This window comes from Glycine soja, chromosome 20 (assembly GCF_004193775.1).
Source record: "Glycine soja cultivar W05 chromosome 20, ASM419377v2, whole genome shotgun sequence".
NCBI classification, from domain to species: domain Eukaryota; kingdom Viridiplantae; phylum Streptophyta; class Magnoliopsida; order Fabales; family Fabaceae; genus Glycine; species Glycine soja.
In genome coordinates this window covers 41,432,739-41,453,564 of record NC_041021.1, presented here as the reverse complement: position 1 = coordinate 41,453,564, position 20,826 = coordinate 41,432,739, and the positions used below count along the sequence as shown (strand labels likewise).

Below are 20,826 nucleotides of genomic sequence, written 5' to 3'. Positions count from 1 at the left end.
CCCAACTTACATGTCTACTCACATTCCATGTCATTCATTAATGCATGTATATTATGATCATTCAAATCAATATCATATGTCATCACAAATTCATTCACCAATCCCGAATATCATTAGAGGTTGTAACATCATAGATTCACCATTCATATATTCATCACACTCATGAACCCACCTACAATTCAATAAGCATAGCAAAACATTCCAAGACCTTGAGTTCTTGTAAACAACTCACCAAAAACTTATATGAATGTGAATCTTATGATCTCAACATAAAGTCACCTTTAATAATAAAATAACATCATCTCAACCACATCTCATATCATCATAAAACCATTAAGATCTAAAAATAGTTAATTTATGCAAGGAAAACAATCATTAATCACATTCACATTAAAAATGGTCATTGGACTTAATAAATCACAAGACTCAAAACGATTATTAGATTCAAAACTGATCATTGAACTCAAAATGGTCATTTGATTCAAAATTGATCACTAGACTCAAAACTGATCAACGGACTCAAAATTGATCATTAGACTCAAAATGGTCATTGGACGCTCGACGTGAAAAGGGTCACTAGATGCGACACTGGATGCAAAAATTATCACTGAACGCAAAAATGGTCGCTAGACGCAACCCTGCATTTGAATTCTACAAAATTGTCTCTCATGACTTTCAAATCATCCCAAAACAAATTCAAACTCTTTCCCATAAATTTTAAATACATAAACAACATCAAAACACTTTACAAATAGGAACTTATAATCAATATTCATCAAATAAATAACAACCTAGATTTCAAAACCTCAAATACTCAAACTTCCATTTTTAATAACATGATTCGTTTTCCAACAACCTTAAAACCAATTTACAGCAACCTAAAAATAGCAAAGTATAAAGCTTCCTTTACTTATCAAACCCAAGGGGATGACTCTTTAATGAAGAAAGAAAAAAAGAGTGAGCTTTGGGTCCAAGTAAGAAACTTTCCTTCAATCTCACAACAACCACACTTAACTAACATCAACTCAACTCTAAAGCCAACCAAAAACAGAAGCAAAGTCCCTTAAAATCAAGCTTTTCCATGAGAGTTCATGGTTGTTCTAGGGAAAATGAAAATGAACTCAAACAGAGAAATAAGGGAAGATTATCTCACTCAAGACCAATCAACAACCACTAAAGGGAGGAGAAAGAAGTTCTTTTTCTGCACAACACCCCAAAGTTCTCTAATGATGATATTTTTGGAGAAGAGAGAATTGTGAAGAGAAGTATGTTGAGAGAGAGAATTTAGAATAAATGAACGTTTTAGGGAGATATAAGACTAAAAAAATATATTTTTTCTTCTTACACCTAAGTATTTGCTAAACTCACACTTTTTTCACTAACCATCACAAGTCCATCTTTCTCCATACCTAAACTCACCAAAAACTTATTAAACACATACAAATCACCATCACATCAATCATTAATTAATTATAGGCACTCAAATATGAATTTAATTACTCTTACAATTTAATTAAATCACTTGAACAACAAATTATGAAAACACAACATTATATTTTTAGTCTGAATGGAAGAAAAGTTAAATGAGAGAAAAAAATTAAAATTAAAATATTAAATATGTATTATTTGACATATAAAAATAATTTTTTTTTAAAGCAATCACATTTATTTGAATGAATGAAAAAATAAAACAAAGAAAATAATATATAAAGACATTTTTATCCCTACATTCTATGAAGTGTTTTTTTTTCTTTATTTATTATATATGGATTCTAAAAATATTACAACTATGATTGATACTAAATATTTTGACATTGTAACAGAACTTAAAAAACTTTTTAAAGAATTATACAAATAAATTGAATAATTTTTATTCTTTTAAGCTTCCAGAGCTTATCTTTATTCAATATTGGTCATTTGATTACTATGAGTTTATTTGATTAAAATATAATTTATTATTTTTTAATGTTTTTATTATTTGTTCATTTGATTACTATTATATTATATTTTTATAACATTTTAAATATGTAATATAATTTATATATTATTTAGAATAATTTTATATTATTTTTCATAAAAAAATATTTACAGGATATTCAGAAACTTCTCTATGAGCATGGAAGGTTGATTTCAACCAAAAAGCAGATATACGGTGAGAGTTGTGCAAAGCAAAAAGGTAAAATTGTTAACAAATTGTTGTACAAAATTCTCATCATTTAGAAAGAGAACTTTTCTTTAAGTGGGTTCCACACTTAAAAATTCACTCCTCAATTCCTCTTTTATTTGCTTATCTGAATAAGTGAAATATCTTATAATTTTATATTTTCCTTTTTTATTTAATTAATTGACACTGTAAAAATCATTCATTGATGATATATTCAAATTAAACTCATTTAAAAATAATAATACAAAAAAGGAATAACGGAGATAAGTATAACCTTAAATCAAATAGAATAATTTAACTATAATTACAGTTAATTCTAAGAAAACTAGCATAAATATATAATTGACCCTTCAAAAAATAATACTATGCAGCATAGAGTTAAGTATATATACGACCAATATATAAAGTAAATGAACCAACCGCATGTCATAATTTTATTTTATTTTCCAAACGTGAATCTGATTAATTAGCTTTTGCATCTACATGAAAAATTTAACTAAATATGAAAGTAATAATTAAAGAAAAAAGCAAAAGAGAGATAAATTTAAACATTGATATTCAAAGCGGGGCCAAGTTGCAGATCAATTGCAGATGCAGTAGGAAAAGGCATGGATCCATATACGGATTGATCACCTTCGCAGAGAATCTTCTTCTTCCTGCATGTGTTGATGCATCGAGTGTTTCAACAGTTATTCACAGTGCATCATCGATTGAGCTCTGAGGACACAAAGCAAAATAATGGCCTGCTCCAACTACATTACCTCTAAATTAAAATGATAAAAAGGTTCAGTCCAACAAGTGCTAGGTGGGTTCTCAATACTAATTACCTTACCCCCTTTCTTTTCTTTCGCTTTTGCAACGGTTGGTTAAGAACCACGCATGACAATATGTTCACAAAAAAAAAACTCAACTTAAAAAAAGAAAAGAAAAAAAAGTAGAATTTTGATGTCAATTTCAGTTCATCCGTTACAAGCCCCACCAAAGTTCAATGTCCACGTCATAATCCACTGTTTCACTTTCTGCAACGATATCAGCCCATATCATCCTACTTTTTTTTAGTGCATCTTGTTTCCCCCCCTTATTTTACAGCTAGTTTCTTAAAGATTAACAAGCCAGCACAGTTAAATTAGTCAAATGTTTTTCATTTCGGGAAAAGAAAATATCACCCTACTTTATGCTAGTGTATACAGTACCTTGTTTCTTCCCCTTAATTAACAGCTAGTTTCATAAAGATTAAGAAGCCAACATAGTTAAATAAGTCAAATGTTTTTTATTTTGGGAAAATAAAATATCTCAAAAGATATGGTGGTTTAGGTTCAAAGTGGAAGGAAATTATTTGGTTGAAGTCTTTAAGATCAGAAAAGTTTGACTAGACGTGGTAAACCTTTTAAGTTTTAATAATAATGTAGTTACCGTTTGATCAATTATTCGGTGCCTTTACGGTTATTACTTAGGGCTTAAACTTTAAAGTTTAAACTTTCTTTTTGAGCTGACAATGAATCCATGTATCTCTATTTAAGGTTTTTACTATACAAGTACTTTTTTTTATATATATATATAGTACCTTATATATGAAGCTAACGATTACTAAGCTCAATTTATTAACACTAAGTTATTTATTCCCCTTTTGACCTATGTATTTGCCGCTTCATTGTTTTTTTCTTAAAAAAAAACTGTTAAATTGAGTTCCGGGCCTATCGGCCACGGCCACTTACATAAAAGAAGAAAAAAAATCTTTAATTGGAGTCTATATAATATATATTTGTTTACAATGTGCTCCATCAAAATGGAGAAAGATTATAATTTTGCATTCCTTTATTATGCAAAACAATTGCATTTTTTTGTCATTCTTGTTTAATTATTTTATACTATCATTTTGTAAAGCTACTAAACCCCAAGGAGAATTGATGGAATAGATCAAGATAGGTTCCTGCAGCTTACATGCTCACCCTTATTTTTTTGAAAGATTTTCTTGCCTTCAACTAAGGTATCATTCCTTCCTCTTCAAATTTTATTTACCTAAAAAATTTGTATTAAAATAATAGTATTAAAATAGTTTAAAAAACTTATGATGCTAATTATTTCTATAATAATTATCACACATAGTACAGACACATTTCCATTAATTAATATTCAATTTATAATTATGTTTTTAAAATTTTCTTTTTGTGTTTATAATTTTTCTGGGTGGCATAATTGCTTTGGAAGAGGTGGGGAACATGCCATTTATGAATGTGGTATTGATGTGTCCCAGAATGAATCCTTTTACATATCCATATAGTCCTATGAGGTAATGTGAACCCTCATAAGTTCTGTCCGTTTCAGGCCATAAAAGCAGACACCCAGTGACCCATGCCCCACTCACTCAAATTCTAGTCAAATTACATAGTTGCTTCTATTATTTTAGCAAAATCGCTGTGATCTCTAATTTTACACACAGTGAAGACTACTGTTTAGAGAGAAAGAGAGAGATAAAAGGAATGTGCACTTTGAATTTAAAGGGGTAATGATTCAATCATGATGTGGTTTTAGTTATAAAAATAAAAAAAAAGAAAGTGGTGTGTGCGCTGTGCAATATGCATGGGTCATTATGTTCACAAGGGCAACAGGGAGGGAGAGAGAGGTAGTGTTTCAAATTTTGAAATTAGAGAAAGTGAACCAAAGCTTTTTCTTACACGGGTAGGTGGGTGAGTGAGAATGAGAACAAGAGAAGCCACTTTAGTAAACCTTGGCCACGTGGGAGAGATTTATTTCAAGCAAGTAGTAGAGAATCATACGTATAATATCTCTTCCCAAAGAGTCACCAGTTAGCTCAACTAAGCCAACCTGACCCCAAACTTATATTATATTATAATTATATCCTAAGCCAAAACTTCAAATATTAGTTTACTTCTAGAATCCAAGTATAAGTTTGTTATTTGCTATGGTTTATTTTAAAATAAAAAGAGAGTTGAAAAAAAGAAGAAGAGAGAGAACAGAATCTCTGTAATATTTGAATGAGGACAAGTGAAACATATGTCACACTAAATTCTACCTTTATCAATATTAATTTAACTAAAACGATAAAGCTTACAACTTCATCTTGGAAAGCCCAACTTAGCAGCCTAAATAGCGCTTTAGCTTGGTTAATTACTTTCCCTCTACCCCACAAGACGCATTGTTTTGTTTCAGTTAACAGACGAGTATATGCTTTTATTGGTTTTCTTTAATCCTTTTTTTTATTATTTCTGTGTATTATATTTCAATATATATTGACTTTGGCTTTCGAAATTGGGCTACGTACTTCTAGACATGCAATTAATTAAAAAATGCAAAGGTTGATAGCTGCATAAAAAATTCATAAATTAAAAACCCGCTTATTTAAAATAGAGAAAAAAAAGATTTACCAATAGTAAATGTTCATTTTAAAATTTTTGACGTGTAGAGAATGTCCTGGGCATCCATTTCTCTCTCTTAATTTTTTTTCCTCTTTGGTGGGTCACCGCCGTAAGGACAACGGGGCTTGAACTTCTATGAGCATGGGACTTATTTAGTGAATCATTTACTATGTAAGTGTCTTTTTTAAATAACAAGGAAGAACAAGTATCAAGGTTTTGACTTATGGAACAAAGTTATTTTTGTGTTGAACAATTTTCTCCGTGTGAGTCTGCCAACACTGTTTTTCACAAGCATTTGTCGTCCAAGCACAGTGTGTGTTCAATAAAGATAAATATAAGGAATGCATGATGACGAGCGATTTACTGTGCCTAGCTAGTTATTTCATGCATTATTTTGCATCCATATGTACGAATTTCCCTTGTTAGTGGTTCATTGTCACTCATGCTGCGAAAAGTAAATTTAAATACCTACGAGTGCCATTCATATATAATGTGTTTTGAGGAGAAGCAAATAACTCCTTATTTGCTTATCATACGAGCATACAACATTTGTTAATTATTACACATCTGCTTCAAATCATGACGAAAATATATTAGGGTTTTAAAAAAAGTAGCTTGTCATAATCTTGTTTGAAAGTGCAAATTGATATCAATTAGTAAATAAATAAATAATGATTCCTTTGCATACCGATCAAAAGAGAATTGGTTTAAATAAAACATGTGGGTGGTAGTGGAAATTAATTAAATAAATCACGAGTGCTGGATTTTTTATATATACTAGAAACTAGTAAAATCTTGATTTGATGTTTTATAGTCCATTGCTGATGCATGCATGATGCCTCAATCAGTAACGAATTGAAGGAAACAAACTTAGATTCTTATATTCGAGAATAATCGTTGAACAAACAATGGACATATGTAGCATATATCCAAATGATTCATACAAGAATCCAGAATTGAGAGCACGCAGAGAGAAGAAAAAAAAAGGTGGGAGCTGAAAAGAGTTACCAACGTAGTACGAAGAAGTTAAAAGAAGAGGAGAATCTCCCATCAAATCTAAACAGAGAGTGGTGATAGCCAGTAAATGAATATTCCCTTTAACCCCCCATGCAATAAGAACAATCTGAGACCAGAAAAAGTGGGATTCACCATTTTCCACTTCTAAGCAACCAATAACACTATGCATGCTACTACTACTCTTCTACACACGCAAAGGAAACCAAAGCCACAGTTCACAAAATCACAAAGGAAGCTACATACCCTATATCTCATAGGTAGATACATAGGTAGATAAGTGAAAACAGAAACATCATTGTATCTGCATTATTTCAATGAGTAATGAGTTACTACAAACAAAATCATCCACTCATCTCTCTGTAACATATACATGCTAATCATACACGTCTACTTATCCCGCAATATCCGTTCACGTGCCCGGCTATTGTTTTGGCCTCATTACTCAGTAGTTACACTTATTTCTTATCATCCCATTTTCCGAAAAAAATGATAATGTACTTGTTGGTGTAATTACTCTCCCGCACAGTCACACTCCTATTCAGCCTAATCCATCACTGCAGCCTTTCCCTTCATACCTGCACTACACGCAGCACACTTCCGGTCTCACAGATCATTATTGAACTGTCGCTGTGAAAATTCAATGCCAGTTTGCCACTGCTACATGAGTAAAGGAATATATGCGTCTGCTTGTGGTAGTAATAATTTCCCAAGCCCAAGCAGGGTACAAGGAAGACGATAAAAAAGAGGGACAAAAATGGTTGCAATTAATGTTACATCTTTTTTTGCTTCACAAAGAAAAACTAAGTGTTAATGTTTTTTTTTGTTGATATAACTTTTTCTTGTAACCTATATGTATGTTTGGATTAAAGTACATTTCTTATAAGGTGGTATGTAACAGTGGTAGTTATTAAAAGTTAACAGAAACTTTTTTTTACTAAAAAATTAATTTAAATTAAGAGTAGTATCATTATATATAATCACCAATTAAATAATTTTATTATATATATATATATATTTAAAATAAAATTTAAACTTTTGATATTATTAATTAAAAGAAATTATTTTATTGTAATTATATTAAGTTTAAGTCTTATTTATGTTATTGTGTTTATATTTGGAAGAAGAATTTTACTATTTATAATGATTCTACTCGAAACAAGATAATTTTGATCTAATAGAAGATACTTATAGTTCATAGAAATATTATTTACTTTTATTATTGATGTCGATGAATTACATATTTATTTTTATATATTAGATTTGAAATAGTAAAACACAATAATTAAAAATATAAAAGACAATGCTAGGGAGGCTTTTTTTATATATATAACCACAAAACTTTTTAACTCAAATATATAACTAGAATTCAAGTTGACCCATGCAATTGATGATTCAGAAAAGTATTTTAATGTTTATACAGTAAAGGGTACAAATTTTGTTCGCTTAGCGACCAAAAACATTAGCTATGAAATTTTTAATATGTTTTTTTAGTGAAATTAATTACTTAAAATATAAATGTTAAAGAATTTTTTGCGTTATCATTATAACATTTTACATCTAGCATAACACCCATTTTATTATTTTAATAGCATAATTAGTTAATATATAAATTATTTTCAAATTCTAGGTGAGAGTCGAACTTATATCATGGAGAATAATGCACATAGTTAATTATTAAACTATATTTAATTTTAGTTATAATTCATATGTTATTATATTTGTTATTTTCTTACATTATACTTCCTCTGTCTCATATTAATCGTTATTTAAGATTCTCTCCCCTCTAAAAAAAATATAACTGTCATTCTATCTTTTTAATGCAACACTAATTATTTTTTATATTTATATCTCTTATAATATTAATGATGATCATCAAGTTAACTTTTTAAAATTCTTATATTTTTATTTATTTATTTACTATTTTTCATGATCCGTATAAAATAGTTTAGAAAGATAATTATAATGTAATGGAAAGAGTATTTAATAATTATGTAAAAATCGTCTTGTCAGCATTAGTAGTTGTAGTAGAAGATTATCTAATGATTATTTTTTAACTATTATTAGAATTTACTTGAAGCATTTTTTATTGTTTATGATAAATATTTAAATGATGATTATATTGTCGTTCTTTAAATTCTATGGAAAATATTATCATATATAGTTCATGAAAAGTAAATAGACATTAACTGTTAAATTACCATTCAAATAATTTTTGGAGGAACAATTTTCTTACTCACTAATTACTTTTAAGAAGAAAAAGGTAAACTTTAAAACAATTTTTTAAAGAAAAAAATTACAGAAAAAACATTTTTTTTTAAAAGACCAAACAAAAAATATACGAAAATTGGGTCAACTGGTGACACGTAAGTCAATTGGTGACATTGAAGTACAAACTTGTTTTTTTTAACTGCTGGATTACTGAAACTTAGAAGTCGTATATTTGATTTCTGTTAATGATATCCCTTTTTTTTTGTACTAGTATCTTATTTAATTTAATGGTATAACAACTATAATTTTTTTTAAATTCTTAATTTGTCTCGTATCTCGTCCAAAATCATTTCATCTGAACTTAAGCCAATTTTATTCTACCTTTCTCTCTACTAGACACTTCTTTGCTTCCTTTTTTTTTTTCATGTGTGTAATTACAATTGCAACTTTTCGGCACATCCTTCGCAAAAATTAAAAAGACCAAAAGGAAACTCAACACTTAGCAAAAGTGAAACTTGTTTAAGAACTCAAAGTCGGCGTTTTCCGTTACGAATCCTTGTCGGGGGCATCATTGCGGTGTTGTTGTGGGGACCCATTTTGGGACATAGACTCAAAAAACAACTGTGGACTCTCAAGGTTAACATAACAAAACCAAGTGTTGACGTTTTCAAAAGGCCTCTCTCCCATAAGTGTTTAATGTTTTTCCCCCCCTTGGTGCGTAACGGCGTTATTTGCCGCCGTTTCGCTATAAATAAAGCTTCCAAGTTCCTCCATCACATTACATTCATTCATCTCAACGTTCTCTCTCTCTCTCTCTCTCTCTCTCTCTCACCTCTGAGATCAGCCAGCGACATGAATCCTGCCCTTAGCTTTATTTTAGTGGTTGCGTGAAGCAGAAGTTTGGAATAATAGTCGTTGTGTGGTGTTCTCTACTCTCTAGCTAGCTACCTTCTTGGAGATTTGGTAATTATTGCAAACACATCACGTTTCTAAGTTTGTGTTTCTCGAAATGGGGAAGAAAACAGAGCTGAAAGATCACAAGGAGATAGCCAAAGTTGAAACTGTTCTTGAGCTTCTCAGGAAACAAACCCCTCTCACTGTGAAACAGGTTTTTATTTTAATTCCCCCTCTACTTTATCTTGTTTGAGTGGTCACTCACAGGTTCTGTTGCTTAACATGTCAAGTGTTCAAAGTTACTATATTTGGAGGATAACTTAAAAATTGTGGTTAATTTTTGTTGTTGTTTTTGTTGTGTGTAGGAGAAGTTTTGCAACTATGCTTGTGTGAAACGGTTTCTGAAAGCAAAAGGGGATAGTGTGAAAAAAGCTTCGAAGCAACTCAAGGCTTGTCTTGCTTGGAGAGAGAGTGTTATCGCTGGTATATTCCACTACTTGTTCTTGTTTCTTGTTTCTTGTTTCTTCTTCTTCTCCTTCTCCACTTCATCCCCACCCTTTGTTCCTTTTTCTTGCAAAAGTTTTTCCCGTTGCGAAAACAAGCCGACTTCTCTTTTTGTTTTCTCTCGCCAAAGAATCTTGCTTTTCCCTTCCCTTTGAGCGGAACAAGCGTTAAAGTGAAACGCACACCCCACCAGTAATCATTAGGCCCCTCTTCTTTTTTCTTTTTTTTCTTTCTCTTCTTTAGCTGCCCATACCCCCAAAATAACACTCAAAAAATGAGTACAACTAGTACTTGTATTTTATTAAAATTTCTGTTAAGTTTTCTTGTTTTTATTGAAACCGTGGAATGCAAAAATACTGATTTTCATAGATGGTTTTTTTTAAAACAGATCACTTGATAGCAGACGATTTCTCAGCTGAACTGGCTGATGGGTTGGCCTATTTGGCTGGTCATGATGACGAATCCAGACCTGTTATGGTAATTTCATTATCCTTCTCTTCATGACTTTGGGTTTGAGCCTTATTGTTTAATAGTATTATTTTATCAAGTGACTTTAAATAAAATTTGTGATTTGAATTGGGGTGGTCACAGATTTTTCGTTTGAAGCAAGATTATCAAAAGTTGCATTCCCAGAAGATGTAAGTTACCAAACACTAGAGAAAAATTTTGACCCTTTCTGCTATATTTATTTATTGAATTTTTTTTCAATACTGAAGGTTCACTCGTTTGCTGGCCTTTACAATAGAGGTGGCCATTTCGACCATGCCAAAAAACGTAGAACAATTCGTGATGCTTTTTGACGCAAGTAAGTGCAATAGTCAAATTTCGATAATGCCATTTTGAAGCAATTATTGATAAACAAACAAAACAAGTAAAAGGGAGAAACGAAATCAGAATGAAACAGAAAAAGATTGAGGGATCAGAACAATAAATGAGAGGGCAGGGATAATATGGAACTCTGTTGGGATCACCGGCTGGGCCTGAGGGGCACACAGAAAGTGTCCGGAGTGCCCCTGGGGTGTCTCCAATTAATGGCCATGTTAGAAAGGGTATTATTGGGAATTGGAGGCATTATTGATATTCTTTACCCGAATTGGTCCATTTCAATCTTTAATGCTTCCTTAAATTATGCATTCGCAGCAGCACAAAGCATCAGAGGAACAACCCATGATTCTCCTTTTTAGCTTTTTGCCAGTACCCCTTTACCTTTTTTACTCACCCCCAACAAATTTTATAAATTATCATCACATTGTTAAACTCAATTTAACCATAAGCTATAATTTAAAGGTTGAACACATTTGGGAAGTATGTAAATTAAATTAACTAGTTGGTTGGTTGTTGCAGGCTTTTACAGATCAGCATCTGCATTCATGAACCTATTACTACCAGCACTGAAAATTGTGGCGGAGTACTACCCAGGAAGGCTATGCAAAGCGTTTGTCATAGACCCTCCCTCGCTTTTCGCTTACTTGTGGAAGGTAACCACAATTCAAAATCCTTAAGTACCTAATTTTGGTAGTCTACCATGTACTGTTTACTAAGTGCCAGTTAAACTCCACCACATTTTAGTTTGGTCCTCTGTGTGTGTTGTTGTTGGGTAATATAATATGCGCCCTTTCTGGCATCATCATATCATCAGATCATGCATGTTCTACTTTGTTTGACCACTGCCAATAACTGGACCACTTCCCCTGATTTTTTGGTGGTCCACCCTCCTCCTTGCCATACCATATCCAAACCAGTTCCATATAACTTGTACCCCATGCACAAAAAGTACCCCATTTCCCGTTACTGTTCAACATTATTATTATAAATTCAAATGTAACCATACACCATATTTGCTTAAGTGTCCTATGGTATTGAAATTGAAAAATAAAAAATAAAAAGCCTATTTTATTTGTCTCGGTTAGATTCATAGGGTACGACGGTACACTATATATTGTTTTGGCAAGTATTGAAAAAGACGTATACACTTTTTTGTATTTTAATTAAAGAATAGAGTGATTACTATAGTGTGTGTTGTGCTGATTGTGGGTGCACTGGACTGCAGGGTGTGAGGCCGTTCGTGGAATTATCATCATGGACGACGGTGGTATCATCGTTGGATTTCGAAGAATCGTTGGACTTCAACGACTTCGCGGCGTACCCGCGAGCCTCGTCCCTCCGATTCGACAGCGCGAGCGTGAAATCAACGGCGAAGATAGGCTCGTGCTCCTCGTCACGGTTCTCCTTCACCGTATCTCACCACCTTGACTCGTTGAAGCCCTGGTACCTGAGCCTGGCCGACACGTCAGCATCCAAAGTGGGACCCACGAGTCCTTCGGCCGCACTCATCTCGCCGCTGAACGCGCGCTCGCTCTCGTTCGCGTCGCCCGTCGCGAGAACCCCCCGAGGCCCCCCGGCCACCAGGAAGGGCCTCTTCCCCTCAACGCCGCTGCCGCAGCGCGTGACGGCGCCGCCGCGGACCTCGTTCCTCCAGTCGCCGGCGACGTTCTTCAGGCGAGATAGCCACGTTGCCGCCAAGGGAGAGAGGTGCCGGGAATCGTTCTTGCCGTATGTGAAGTTCTACCGAAGACCATACGACGAAATGGTGTATAGGTCAAAGATGCGGCCCCCACTCGGCGGCCTAATCTCCATTGTTTCCCCTCATATCACAAGACGCCATGTTTCCGTTTCTCAGCGTTTCTAATATTTTATTTAATTCCAAAAATCCTTAATCTAAATACTACTACACCGCAATCAACGCCTCCAATTACCTTACCATTGCCATTTCCCCCCCTTCTTGCTCAGTACATAGTATTAGTATATTTGAATGTGTACTATTATTATTACTACTGTTAAGTAGACATTAATTCGTTTTTTGATCCTCAATTTCAATTTTCAAGTTCCCTCGTGCGTGCAAGGTGGGGTATGAAACAGCGTGCAGTATGTTAATTTATTTTTGGTGTTTGGAAGAGGCAATATTGGAAGTAATTGCATGGGAAGAAGGTAGCGTGGTCGAAACGACGAGCACTAGAAGTGCACATTGGTGGGAAATAGTAATAGCAGTAGTAATGGAATGAATACAAGTAGACCAAGATTGGGAAAGCGTTGAAAATGAAAAGACAACGTTGATCTTTGTAATTTTCCTTTATTTTAATACTACTAAAGTTTTGGGGTGTTTTGATTTTGAGTGGAATCTTTTTTTGTACAAACTTGGGTTGGACTTTGTTGGTTTATAATTAAGAAAAGGAGGAAGGGAGTTTGAAAACATTGATAGTGTACGTACGGTAGTGTGATGCGCAGTGCTTTGTAATTTGTTGGCGGTTTGCAATAATAGTTTTTAAATATACATGTGTTGAGTTGGGTTGTACGATGAGAGTTGGTAGGAATATGTGTCGGGTTTGGTTGTACGAGTGAGAAGTCAAAACTTGCTTGGAGTGAGTGAGGTACTACTAGCTTACAAGTTCTCTCCACCATATGATGTAGCAGCTGGTTCACAACAACAACAAGGAGTGATGAGTGATGCATTAAGAAACAGAATCCTCATTCACCATTTAATGTATATCCAGATGTTTGGGGCCGGGAAGGGCTACAACCTAGCTAGGGAGTGTAGTGTAGTAGGATCTGAGCAAAGAAACAAGTGATGGGGCCTATGTGGTGTGAGTGAATTGAGTGCTCATGAGTTTGGAGCTTTCTGCGTTGGCATGGCGGAGAGGCACTGTTGTGTTCTTTGCTTGCCCACATGGTCATCATAAATGCCAGCTGCTTCTAAGTTTTGGTTTCTCACTAAATGATTTTTTTCTTTGTCAAATGACTTTAATACGGGGTATAAAGATTGTTAATCTAGTTTTATTGTGACTTTCTTTGTCACCTTAGGACAATAATAAAAAAAATCATTTAAATTTTCTTACATTCTTACAAATCTTTTAATCACTAAGTGAAATATATAAATATATTTATTTATATTTAAGTACTCATTTTATAGCATATTTAGAAAAACTATTTTGAAAAAGGGTCGTATTATTTATCAGGGAAAATGTGTTATAAAAATAATATAATTGTATTTGAAAAACGATTAAAATAGTCATATATTGGGAAATGGGATCTGAGAAGGGAGAAGTGGAAGAAAAAATGAATAGATACGATGTCGTATATTGGGGATTGGAGTTGCTTGTCGTATAGTATGTGTCGTTTAGGTATCAAGGTTTCTGTTACTCGAAGTGAGATGATGTTAGCAAATTGTGGTGTTTTTGCTCACAAGTGTTTCAGCTTTCACATCTCCCTAATCTGGGGTTTGTAGTTTAGCCCGAGATTCTGCATCAATGTGGACAAAACTCTGTCTGTTCTTCCGTAGTGCTACTGCCAGCATTTTAGATTAGACAAATTCTATTTGTATAATGCTTTTCTACAATTTCTTTTACCATTAAGAAGGAGAAGACTGAAATAAGATAAATAATATGATAAGAAAAATAAACAGAAAAGTTATATTAAAAAAATAAGATATTTATTGATAGTGTTAAGTATTGTTATAATATTGTGATCTAGTTAGAAATTACTATGATAAAATTGTTAACTTTAATAATAACCATTAAAAATATGTATACAAATGTAAGAATGATATAGCATCGTCTCATCTCGTGTGTCGCAATTCTTATTATAAGCCCAACCCATCAAACAGGTATATTGCAGATTTGGGTTGGACTGGCTTACTTGCCCTGTGTTACCTCATCTTCTTATTGGCTATTGCTCTCCACTTCCATGTTGCTTTCTGCACTTTGGAATGTTTTTTAATTTTTCAGAATGATTATTTGGAAGCCAAAAAAGAAGTGCTTAATGTAAATTTGCATTCCAAAATTTGCAACAACCCGTCTTATTTTACCATAGTCTGACGGAAAACATATTTACCAAGTCAAAACAAAAACAACCGTTTCAGTTCATTTTTACTCTTTCTTTTTTGTTTGATTTGGTCATTTTCCTCTTTCATTTGCTTTAAGGTCAATCCTGTGTTGTGTATGTACAAAACGATGTCAGACGTACAAATTGCTCTTGATTATCTTTGAATATGGTCTACTTTATCTTATATGTTTATTTTAGTATGTCTTGCTTTAAAGAAACACTAATGAATGTTAATAAATAAATTAAAAAGCATATCTGATAATATAAATAAACTATGAACAACCTATTTGTTAACTCTTTGTTAGTTATTTCTTATTAGGGGTCATTATGGTGGCTTCGAAACCAATCAATTACTAAATAATATTAATACAACTTAAAATTACATTAAATAACAAAAACATGTTTATAATATTGAATAAAAAAACAGGTTTACAATGTTAAAAAAACCGTCACCATTCATTGAACGGAGTATGGACAAGTTGAGAAGCCAGAAAGAAATATTTTTAGAGCAACTTCTAATTGGAATTTGTATTTAATAATCTTTGGCAAGTTGGAAGTCATAGTTTCAACTTTAAAGTTAGGTTTATCTAAGCCGGCTTGACTACAACTCAGATGTTGGACTCGGGCACTCTGTCATGATGTGATATCCACCTGTAACCGTATGTCAGAATTCTACAAGTTTGATTTTATAATGATGTAGAGAGCATTTTTGCGGGAATTTCTATTCAATTTTTTTATTTCATGTCAATGATTTGGGTTAGATTTCTTGTATAGAATTAAATAAAAATTTGAAACTTAAATTGGTTGTCTAACTATATCCAAAACAATTAATTAATCTTATAAAAATTGTAAGACATCCATATGTTCTCTCAGGGTGTGAAACAGATAGATATATAGATCATTAAATTATCTTTGGACATTCTCAGCTTTGATCTATATATAATAGTGCGAAAGACTAAATTAATTTCACAAAAAAAATGATAGTTGTGTTTTTATTTAATTTTGTATAGTAATTTATGTAAAAGTAGAGAGAGAGAAAGCAAATAACGTGATAGAGAGATGTAGAGAAAATATATTTTATATTTAATATAATTTATTTTAAAATTTTCAAAGAAACAACTTGAAATATGTTATATATCTTTGTAAAGTTAATTAAATATTTACTCTTAAATAAACAGAGTCAGTAAGATATCAATTCAACTAAAATTTCTAAGAATGATACGGGGATTAAGTTATGTTCCGAAAAATTATTTGAAAAACTCATAAAGAGGAAAAGTTAGTTGATTATTAAAAGCTAAATATTTAAATATAAAATTAGAAAACGTTAAAATAATTATAAATATAAAATTATAAAAAAATAATAAAATTATGATTTATTTAAAAGAAATAATCAAAAAATTTGATAAATATATTGAAGATAAAAATAAAAGAAAATATAAAACGTTATAAGCTAGAAACTAGTGTTTTAAAATACATTATAAGCTCCTAAAAAAACATGTTTAGCAAGCAGTTAAATAAGTTTGTCAAACAAGTTTTTCAGCAAGTTTGTCAAACAAGTTTTTCAGCTAAGTAAAAAAACTAGAAGATAAGGAAAATGTCTTGTCAAACATTAAGAGTGTACAAAAAGTTGTTCCATTAAAAAAATCAAATTGAACTGGTTTCAAACTGCTTTAACCAATTTGATATTATATCCAAATAGTTAAACGATATAAAAATCGATTCAAAACCAAACCAGTTTTGAATTTATTTTCAAACTCTTTTTTTCAAATAAAAAAATATTTAAGTGAAAACCAGTTTAATTAATCAAATTGATTTTGTAAAATAATTTAATTTTATAAAACAGGGTACTCCTATTATCTTGAACTATTTCGAGAAAAATGATTCAGTTATAATTTGGTTCAATTCGAACTGGTTTTTTTCTCACCTCTACCAAACATAGCTTAAAATAATTATATATAACGTTCCAAATTATTAATTCTATTTTAAAGCAATGAATGATAAAAAAAAAATAATTAAAGCAATGAAGCATAATGCAGCTTCCTCCATTCTTACCATAGAATGCAAGTAATTTACCACCGACACCCCCACCCCCAAAAATAAAATAAAAAGTCAAATGCTTGTCCAAGAAAATGGTGAAAGGTATCGTTATTTTTTTGGGTGTATGAATTTAAGGAAAAGAGATAGAAAGAAAAAACAAATAAATGAAAAGAGAAAAGGTGATACATGATCTGATAAAAAAAAAAAAAAAGAGCTGAAAATAAAGATAAAAGAGAGAGCAAGTAAATAGTAGTATATGATAAATTGATAGTAACTTTATACAACAAAATGCATTAGATAACGAGAAAATGAAATCAAAACAGAGTTATCAATCATTCTTAAAAAGTTAAAACTCAAACTTCACGTGGTTCATTCAGAAAGAACAACATATGTCGTCAAAGATAAGCACGCAAATTATCTCATACTCTTTTGTTTCATTGTAGAAGTAAAGCAATCAAATTAATCAATTATTCTTACTGTAAACGCAAGGAAAGAACTTATACGGGTATTGCTGAGACATTTGTTCCTTACATGGATCCTACAGAGGAATGGTATTTCAGGACTTTCATGGATGCTGGTGAATTTGGCTTTGGACGTGCAGCTGATACCTTGCAACCGAAGGTTGATTGCCCGAGCAATGCAGTGTATATGGACGGTTACATGGCAGGGCCTAATGGAGAGGTGCAACAGGTTCCCAGGGCTATTTGCATTTTTGAGAGGAATTCTGGCAGTTTGGCTTGGAGGCACATGGAAATCAACAACCCCCAAAACTTGGTAAGGTGTTATACTTTATCATAGCAGTTTTGGTTGAAATTGTTTGTAATCTCTGCTGTTTTGTTATGAACACACTTTGTTTTTGTGCAGATAAGGAATGGAGAACCTGAAATTACTTTGGTGGTCAGAATGGTTGCTACTGTAGGTAACTATGATTATGTTCTTGATTGGGAATTCCTAAGAAGTGGTAGTATAAAAGTTGGGGTAAGATTTTTCTGCCAACTTTTTGGAGTAGATTCATAATATGATTGAAAGAGCTGAATTTTGGTGTGATTGTGGCTTGGTCAGTCTTATAATAAGCGTTTATTTTTTTAAACAAAATAAACAATTTTCTATTATGTTTTTCTAAACTGTTTATACTTCAAATAAATAGATTTGTATTTTTATTCAAAAAATAAATGTTATCTGCTTATTAAAAAAATGCTTAAATAAAAAATATTTATTTTAAAATTACTTCTTTTTAAGTTTAAACAAATTCAACTAATACATTTTCTTAAGTCATCTCCACTTGAAGCGCATACAATTGGAAAATTGGAAATTTATCACTACTCGTAACTCGTGGTGAATATTATAACTATGATAGATGTTTTATTTAAATAAAAGTTATATTATTTTAGTTCTAACCGGACTGATCTGTTATAAATTGAAACTATTAAATTACAGAAGAATATGACTATAACATGATGCATAAGTTCAAGTGAAACAAAAGGGCATTTATCCTAAATTAATTTATTGTATTATATGGATAGGTGGATCTGACAGGTATCATGGAGATGAAAGCAGTACCCTATAGACAGAAAAGTGAGATAAAAGAAAGGGTGTTTGGAACATTAGTGGCTGAAAACACTATAGCCAACTATCATGATCACCACTTAACCTACTATCTTGACCTTGACATTGATGATAGTAGCAACTCCTTCATCAATGCTAAGTTGCAAAGGGCAAGAGCAACTGGGTTTCGAACACCAAGGAAGAGTTACTGGACAGTAGTCAGAGAAATTGCAAAGAGGGAAGCCGAGGGGAGAATACGGCTCGGCTTGGAGCCAGCTGAGCTGTTAATAGTCAACCCCAACAAAAGGACAAAGCTAGGGAATGAAGTGGGTTACCGGCTGATCAGTGCACACCCAATTACTTCTCTGCTATCTGATGATGATTACCCTCAAAGAAGAGCATCTTACACAAAGTATCAGTTGTGGGTCACTGCCTATAACCGATCGGAGAGATGGGCTGGAGGGTTCTATGCTGATAGGAGCCGTGGTGATGATGGCTTAGCCGTTTGGAGCCAGAGGTAACGGGATTTTTTTTATCCTAGTCTCAAATGAAAAAAAAAAATGATACTTTTAGGGTCACTTTGGTTGGGTGGATGAAAACAACAAAGGAGACAAAATTTTAAAATTTAAATTAAAAGAAATGTAGGAAAACAATTATTTTTTAGAATCAACTTTTTTTTCTCTAATTAAGTAAGATAAATCATTAATATCCGTGTTTTATTTTCTTTTCCCCAACAAAATATATCATTAGTGAAATGTTATTTGAAATTTATATTTGTTTTGATTTAAACTTCTATATTTATATATGCTATTATATATGAAAGAAACTTCTTGATTGGTCACAATTTTTTTAGTTTTAAAGTTCACATTTAAAAGAAAAAGACTACTAATTGATCAAACTACGTTATCAAATTCTAATTTGACCTAGTGGATCATGGTTCATACAGGAATAGAGAGATTGAAAATACAGACATAGTGCTATGGCACACAATTGGGATCCATCACGTTCCTTATCAAGAAGATTTTGCAGCAATGCCAGCAATTCATGGTGGTTTTGAGCTAAGGCCAGCTAACTTTTTCGAAAGTAGTCCATTGCTTGAATAAAATTATAAATTAATACCAGAATGCTCAGCTAATTAACCAAACCGACATGCTGCCATACATTATACATGAAGAAAAATAAGAAGAAATGTTATGTAAAAATTAAATATTTATTGTTCTTTTAATATTGTAAAGGGCAGGCATGTTATTGAATAAAATTTAGGTCAAACTAAGGGACACAATTTTACCGTCATTTCCCCATATTATGTTAAGTAATATTCTGAATACTTGGAATTCTATGAGAATTAAATTAAAAAAAACGTGATTACGTTAAGATCTTTGGTTTTCAAATGATTGCTTTAATTTGACGTATAGATTCTCAAATATTTTGTATTTCCATGATAATATAAATATAACAAACAATTTAACATTATTGTATTATTCAAGTTTTTCCTTAACGAAAATAATTGTTGAGAATTAAAACAAAAAAAAAATTAACATTCAATACTTCAAAAATATATTACACGCAAGGATAAAAATGTTAAAACTCATTTTTTTCTTGGATCAAAGTAAACATAAATTAACCATGTAAGATTTTTTTTTTATGTTCTCATTCAAACACAATTTGTGATATATAATAATGGATAATTTTATTGTTTTGTATATTAATTATTTTGAAAGTTATACTAATAATAATTTTCAATTAGTTAAGTATAAAATATTTTACACGACAATATAAACCTATTAAACTGATATAAATTTTCATGAGTAATTTTGCTTTTTTCTTTTATTCTTGATCATTTACAACTATCGCTTCTTCTTTTTTTTTTTTCGTAAAAAGAAGCATTAGAACAAAATCATAAGTGCAATATATTACTGTATATTATCAGTAAGGGTACAGTGATACTTAACGACACATACCACTTGGGCCAAAATTAGTAGTGATATACTCATTCAAATTAGGCTATATTTTGCCAAAACTAATTGAAAGTTAAAAATTTAATTAGATAACTTATAACTTATAAAGATCTAACCTTTTTTCCCCAATATTTAATTTAATAGATGATAAAATATTTTATAATATGATATTATATTTATAATGAAAGTATTTATTTTTAAGTAGTAACTTAAGTGTTATACTTCTTATTATTCTACAATTTCA

The 20,826-nt window shown here is 31.6% G+C and overlaps 2 protein-coding genes across 2 annotated transcripts; both read left to right on the top strand.

The window, feature by feature from the left end:
• Positions 1 to 9,540: 9,540 nt before the first annotated feature.
• Positions 9,541 to 13,495, top strand: LOC114401729. The gene is made up of 7 exons (XM_028364309.1): positions 9,541 to 9,874; positions 10,026 to 10,143; positions 10,553 to 10,641; positions 10,756 to 10,802; positions 10,881 to 10,969; positions 11,509 to 11,642; positions 12,215 to 13,495. The coding sequence occupies exons 1-7, from the start codon at positions 9,776 to 9,778 to the stop codon at positions 12,851 to 12,853; spliced, it is 1,215 nt and encodes a 404-aa protein (XP_028220110.1). The 5' UTR covers positions 9,541 to 9,775; the 3' UTR covers positions 12,854 to 13,495.
• Positions 13,496 to 17,437: 3,942 nt separating this feature from the next.
• On the top strand, positions 17,438 to 19,971 carry LOC114403012 (primary amine oxidase 1-like). The gene is made up of 4 exons (XM_028365722.1): positions 17,438 to 17,853; positions 17,944 to 18,057; positions 18,603 to 19,141; positions 19,571 to 19,971. The coding sequence occupies exons 1-4, from the start codon at positions 17,611 to 17,613 to the stop codon at positions 19,725 to 19,727; spliced, it is 1,053 nt and encodes a 350-aa protein (XP_028221523.1). The 5' UTR covers positions 17,438 to 17,610; the 3' UTR covers positions 19,728 to 19,971.
• The last annotated feature ends 855 nt before the right edge of the window (positions 19,972 to 20,826 follow it).

Excerpts from the sequence above, each read along its gene's own strand:
- LOC114401729 (XM_028364309.1), top strand. The coding sequence starts at position 9,776 with ATGGGGAAGAAAACAGAGCTGAAAGATCACAAGGAGATAGCCAAAGTT. Across the intron at positions 10,144-10,552 it reads GAGAGAGAGTGTTATCGCTG|ATCACTTGATAGCAGACGAT; the intron begins GTATATTCCACT and ends TTTTTAAAACAG. Across the intron at positions 10,803-10,880 it reads AAGTTGCATTCCCAGAAGAT|GTTCACTCGTTTGCTGGCCT; the intron begins GTAAGTTACCAA and ends TCAATACTGAAG.
- LOC114403012 (XM_028365722.1), top strand. The coding sequence starts at position 17,611 with ATGGATCCTACAGAGGAATGGTATTTCAGGACTTTCATGGATGCTGGT. Across the intron at positions 18,058-18,602 it reads GTGGTAGTATAAAAGTTGGG|GTGGATCTGACAGGTATCAT; the intron begins GTAAGATTTTTC and ends TTATATGGATAG. Across the intron at positions 19,142-19,570 it reads TTAGCCGTTTGGAGCCAGAG|GAATAGAGAGATTGAAAATA; the intron begins GTAACGGGATTT and ends TGGTTCATACAG.